The sequence below is a fragment of the Acanthisitta chloris genome, unplaced genomic scaffold, assembly GCF_000695815.1.
Source record: "Acanthisitta chloris isolate BGI_N310 unplaced genomic scaffold, ASM69581v1 scaffold30493, whole genome shotgun sequence".
NCBI lineage: Eukaryota > Metazoa > Chordata > Aves > Passeriformes > Acanthisittidae > Acanthisitta > Acanthisitta chloris.
This window is the reverse complement of record NW_008665889.1, coordinates 2,378-7,947: the sequence shown is the minus strand read 5'-3', so window position 1 is coordinate 7,947 and position 5,570 is coordinate 2,378. Positions and strand designations below refer to the sequence as shown.

At 58.8% G+C, this 5,570-nt stretch overlaps 1 protein-coding gene across 1 annotated transcript; it reads right to left on the bottom strand.

Moving 5' to 3' along the window:
* Nucleotides 1–144: 144 nt before the first annotated feature.
* Nucleotides 145–3,721, bottom strand: LOC103799590 (5-hydroxytryptamine receptor 3A-like; the record flags this gene model as incomplete). Its single annotated transcript, XM_009071927.1, has 5 exons — nucleotides 3,655–3,721; nucleotides 1,515–1,678; nucleotides 1,341–1,385; nucleotides 897–1,006; nucleotides 145–314 (listed from the first exon to the last, which is right to left on the bottom strand). Coding segments are annotated over exons 1-5 (556 nt in total), but the record flags the coding sequence as incomplete, so codon positions are not given.
* Between the last annotated feature and the right edge of the window lie 1,849 nt (nucleotides 3,722–5,570).

Sequence of the window (5,570 nt, the reverse complement as noted above, 5' to 3'; positions counted from 1 at the left end):
CCTGCCCTCCCCGCCGTGTGGGGTGCCTGCCCTCCCCGCACGCTTCCCCGATCCGCTGGGGCCATCTAGAGGGACGAGCTGCCTCCTGCACAGAGCTGCGGCCCGGCAGAGCTCCTGCCCGACTCCCCGGGCTCCGGCACTCACTGTGGTGCAGCCAGCTGGTGAAGGTGAGTGAGCAGTTCTGGACGTCGAAAGGAAAGTTGTAGATGTCCAGGCTGCAGGCAGTCATCACCTGGATGGGTTTGAGGTTCTGCACCTCCCCGTGGTGGCTGACGTTAGGGGACGGGACGTGGGGGGGCTTTCCAACATCCACACTGGGGGACGGCAAGGGACAAAGATGTGGGCTGGGGAGCATTCTGGGCAGGAGTTCCTCCTGACGAGTGGTGTTTCAGAGGGGAACTGCCCAGGAGCAGGGGGTTTTGCCCCCTGTTCTGCTTTTCTGGTGGTAACTCTGCAGGCATTTCTGCCTGGCATCACCTCTGCGCTGCCCAGGCTGCTGTTTTCTCCCAGCCCTAGAATTGTCTGTGTCCTTATCCCAGGACCCTCAGGAGCCAGTGGGAACACCTTAAATCCCTATAGAGTAGGAAGGACACCAGCTGGTTTTGTGGGAAGGGCCAGCAGCTCTGCAGCTGCCCTTGCATTGTGCTGCCTTCACAAAGCCTTTCCCCAGATATCTGGATCCCACCCCCAGCACGGCGCGGGTAATTACCGATGGTTGCGGTTAGCCAGCATTGGAAATGGCCCAACTGCTGAGCTGATCCCCATCTGCAGCTCCCTGATGCAGAGAGGCTGCCAGCTCTGTGCCAGGAATACAAAGCGCGGGACAGCACGTGCCTGCAGCGAGTGAGGTGGGTCCAGCCCCAGCCCACCTCCCCCCAGACTTCAGCCACACTCACAACTCGTTGATGAGGATGTCAGGTGCCCAGATGCTCTCCACAGGGAGGGAGATCTGTGTCAGGTTGTCGAAGTGTGCTGGGTCCCACCTGAGGAACTCATCCGTCCAGTGCTGGGGACAAGGGAGAGGGGTCTTGGAGCATCAGGTCCCTTCCACCCTTCTTGCACCCAGAGCCCAGGCTAGCACCAAGCCATCTTCCCTCTCCTCCCAAGTGAGGGAAGGCTCATCCTCCAGCTATCACACCCCCGACGGTGAGAAACACGGAGCACGAAAGCCAAGCCTTGAGGTTCATGCACTACAGAGATCTCATCAGCCCCTGTGATGGGTTCCCCCTCACTGCTCTCCTGCAGGGTGTCATGCCTTTCCCACAGGAAAACCTGTTTGCAGGGCTGCTTGGCCCCAGGGGTGCCCAGCAAGGGAGGGGTGAGGTATCACAGCTATTCACCTGCCTGTACCATATGTATGTGGTCAACACCTGGTTCTTCTCATCCTGTGGGAAGAAGAGGATGCAGTGTCAGAACAGGGCGTTGGCACCCCAGAAGATGGGCGGAGAGCGCTGAGAGCGTGCTGCGTGCCGGGTCCTGCTGCCCTCACTGTGGACACGTGGGACGGGACTCACCACGCTGAGGATGGCATAGACCATGAGGTCGATGGCCACGGTGGTGGTTGTTCGCCAGTCGCGCACGGGCCGGGTGCCCTTCTGGTAGTGAGCCAGCAGGTAGTGGTTCAGGCGGCGCAGGGCGGGCTCCGAGGGCTCCAGCGCCCGGGCCCCGTGCGGGGTACCTGCGAGCAGGGGGAGGGAGGAGAGGAACACTGCTCACTCTGGGGCAGGTGCTGTGTCACCCTGGGGTGTGCCATGAACCGGGGGATGCTGCTGGCTGCCAGGCCTCACGTAGCAGTTGGGGGTTCCCATCCAAGTTAAATAGGAGCATCCTGGTGGGAAACAAGCCTGGCCACCGCCTAACCACCACCCTAATATCCTCTGCTGTGCAGGTGGTCGGCGCTGTGACCTTCTCCAGCCTCAGAGGGCAGACATCAGCCTCCACCTCTCTGGACAGTGCCAGGACAGCAGCAGGGGACCATGAGGGCCCCAGTGCCCCTAGGTAAGTTTCCTACCACTCAGTCCTTCCAGGGATGTTTCTTTGCTCAGCAGGTGGAGGTGGCGAAGGTTAGAGATGAAGCAGGATGCTAAATTCATTTATTAGATACCCTGGTGTTTGTTTCCTATGGAAACAGTCCCTCAGCTGGTGCTGGCAGCACTGGCTGAGGGCAGATTTCTTGCGGCACCGTGTCCTCGCTGCCAGGCAGCCGGAACACTGCAGCCAGGCCAGGGCAGCAGAGCGCTGTGCTCGCTGTGCTCGCTGTGCTCGCTGTGCTCGTGGCTCTGCTCTGCAGCACGCCCAGCCCCGGAGTTCAATTCCCACATAATGGAAGAGACTAATTGGAATAGATCTGCGGGAACTTGGGAAAAGCTACTGGAAGGGAACTTTAATCTGTCTTTTAAGCTAAAAAAGAAAAAAAGGAAAAAGAAAAAATCAGCAGCCTCAGCCTCTCTGACACTACAAGAGACTGGTAATGCCGGGGAGCCAGCCGGGCACACAACCCTCACCCAGGCAGGTGTGAACTGACGGAGGCAGCGAGCGAGGAGAGAGGCAGCAATTAGGGTGAGGGGAGGAAAAGCTGGCGCTTTAATCTGTCTTTTAAGCTAAAAAAGAAAAAAAGGAAAAAGAAAAAATCAGCAGCCTCAGCCTCTCTGACACTACAAGAGACTGGTAATGCCGGGGAGCCAGCCGGGCACACAACCCTCACCCAGGCAGGTGTGAACTGACGGAGGCAGCGAGCGAGGAGAGAGGCAGCAATTAGGGTGAGGGGAGGAAAAGCTGGCGCTGCCGTCATCACAGGGCAAGCAGCTTGCCGTCATCACGGCTGGGGCCAAGCAGCCCTTCCTGTTGCAGCTGGTAGCAGCTGGCTCGCACTCGCGCTCCTCCTCGCACCCTCTCCTCCTCCCCACGCCCGTGCTGCCCAGCTTGCAGAGGGAGAACTGCGCTGGGTTCACCCCAGATGCTCTTTGCATCTTCGTTTAGGAGAGGGAAACGATGCACGGATGACAAAAGCTACCTGACCAATCCAGAGATCCGAGTCACTAACCTGCTGAAAATTTCCAACTGTGCTGGTGCAAAACAGCACAAGAATTTTTGTGTTATCTCCCAGGAAGGTTAAGCAAGAAAATAACAATGATAGTGAGGTAATATATTGGCAGTCGGGGTTTGCACTGTGCAGAGCTGAGATTACAAACTACAGGCACCGCATCCTCCCCAAAACCCAGCTCCAGTTTATGAGGGATGAAACATTATACTGGGAAAAGCCCTTGATTAAGTGGGGGACTCGGGTAGCAGCTCCCAGGCAGTGGGGTGCAGGGAGGAGACCCCCACGTCTCTTGCTGTCCTCAGGGCTGGCTCTCAGCACAGCTCCAGAGTACCTCACCGAAGAGCCCCCAGCACAGCGCTGGGGTCAAGTGCCACATCGCCTCGCTGCCGGTGTTACCCAGGCAGGATGCACCTCCTGGCTCCGCACCGGAGCTTTCAAACGCTCTGGCCTCTCCCAGGTATGTCTCTTCCCAATACCATGAAGGTCTCCCTGAAAAGCCACTTTTGCCTGCTGTGCAGCACTGCTTGGGTTTTGGTAAAGTGTTGCACCGTGGTGGGAATACCCCACTCTGACCCAGCTCCCCAGTCCTGCCCACAGGTCCCTCAACTTACCTGGGCTCTGCAGCATCGAGGCCAGTGGCAGCAGGGCCAGGAGCACCCCGAGAGCAGCAGGAGTCATGGCTCTGCTGGCTGCAGCCCTGCCGGCTCGGAGGAGTGAGCGGAGCAGGGAGGCAGGCGGCACTCCGTGTGGCTTTCCCCCTGCCGTCGGGTTTTTGAGAACGCCCAATTAATCTCGCAATCAGCCTCTCCTGCTGCATCAAGTTTCAGGCTGGGAGAATTCGAGAGGGGCCCACCCAGCCACCCCGCCCTGCTGGCTCCCTCGGGGCTCCCCATCCCTGCCCAGGTGCCCTGGCTGCGGCAAGGTGGGTTTGGGGGTGCAAGCACCATGCCAGTGTGCAGCAGGAGTGTGGGGTATGACAGAGCGGGGAGAGGGTGCTGCAGGTGCCAGGGCTGCACCAGGAGATTGTCAACAGTCGGAAAGATGGGGGAAACCCTCGAGGGGGAAGGGGGTCTGTCCCAGGATGGGGTACTGGCACAGGGTGCGTTCCCATCAGCAGGGGAACAGGAGGCTCTGGAGGTACCGAGCACCCCTGAACACCCTGTGGTGGGTGGCTCTGTCCCACTGACAGTGACGATGCATTTGCTGTAAATTTCAGCAAACAAAAGTGCTTCCAACTGGTTTTGGTTTTGCCAAATATTTAACTCTTTGGGGTAAACAAGACCACAAGCCAAGGGTGGCCTGATACAATTGAGGGCCAAAAGGCACTCAGTGTTCACCCACAGGTGGGTACTCTGCTCAGGCTGCATCCTGGGCAACACTCCTCTGCCTGGCACCTCACCCCAACCCCCAGCTCCTATAATGTTCTGCATTCCTGTGTGTATATGTGTGTTGTAGGTGCCCGTGCCCCCACGAAGCTGCCAGCTGCTGGAAATGCTGGGGAAGCAGCGGGCAGGGACCGGAGCCTGTGGCAGTGGTGCAGAGCAAATCGCATCAGATGCCAGCGTGGAGTCACTTAAACGAGGTAAGAATTAGTGTGGGGCCCTGATGAACTCCCCCTCGGCTGCCAACAGCAGTGTCAGGGAGAGAGTGAGAGCAGAGCTGGGGCTAATTTGATTTCTCAGCTCCGTTAGTGGCTGGCAAGTCACCTCCCAGGGCGTGCAGACAGCTCGGAGCGCTCTCCCCTTATTGAATCTGGGTAATGGAAATCACGGGCAGCGGCGCCGCGGCGCTGGGGACCGTGCCCCGCTCTGCCCCCTCTCCTCCAGCCTCCCCATCCGTGGCAGGCAGGATGCGGCCGAGGGGAGCAGACCGCTCCACTGGAGCCTCTACTGCAGCATCATTAACGCTGAATTTTCTCCCTTGGGTTTTATGTCTTCATCTCAAAGAGATTTTAATGTAGTTCCTATCAGCCCTCCTGTTATCGGATATCTAATTAGCGTGATCTACTGTACCTCGCGCAGGGACTCTTGCGGGACACTTTGTGGGACGGCTGATATCAATCGGTAGCACCCGGATCAGATTTACTTTCCGAAATGGCGTAATGGGATTTTATTAGCCCTGTAATCTGCTGCGTGGTAATTGCTTTTCTGGGAATCGAAGCACTCGGCGCCTGGGGCTTCCCACGGCTCAGCACCACGTCCTGCCCGGGCTCCGCTGCAGCCGGCAGTGCCTGCCCCAGGACAGGAGCTCAGGCCTCTTGCCTAGAGCAGCACACGGTGAGCAGCTTCCCTGGCTGGGCAAGCAGGAGCTGCAGAGCTCTCGGGAGCTGGGCAAAGCACAGGTGCACAGGTACAAGGTCCCAAACATGGGATGGGACAAACGATGCTCTGCATTCCACATCACCCAACCTGCCCTCGGCCCCAGCCCCAGGTGCGCAGCATTGTGCACCGTATTCCCTCAGCAGCTCCCACCCGATGCCCCAGGATGTGGTGGGGGCTGTGGCAGGAGCGCGGCCGGGCTCTGTGCG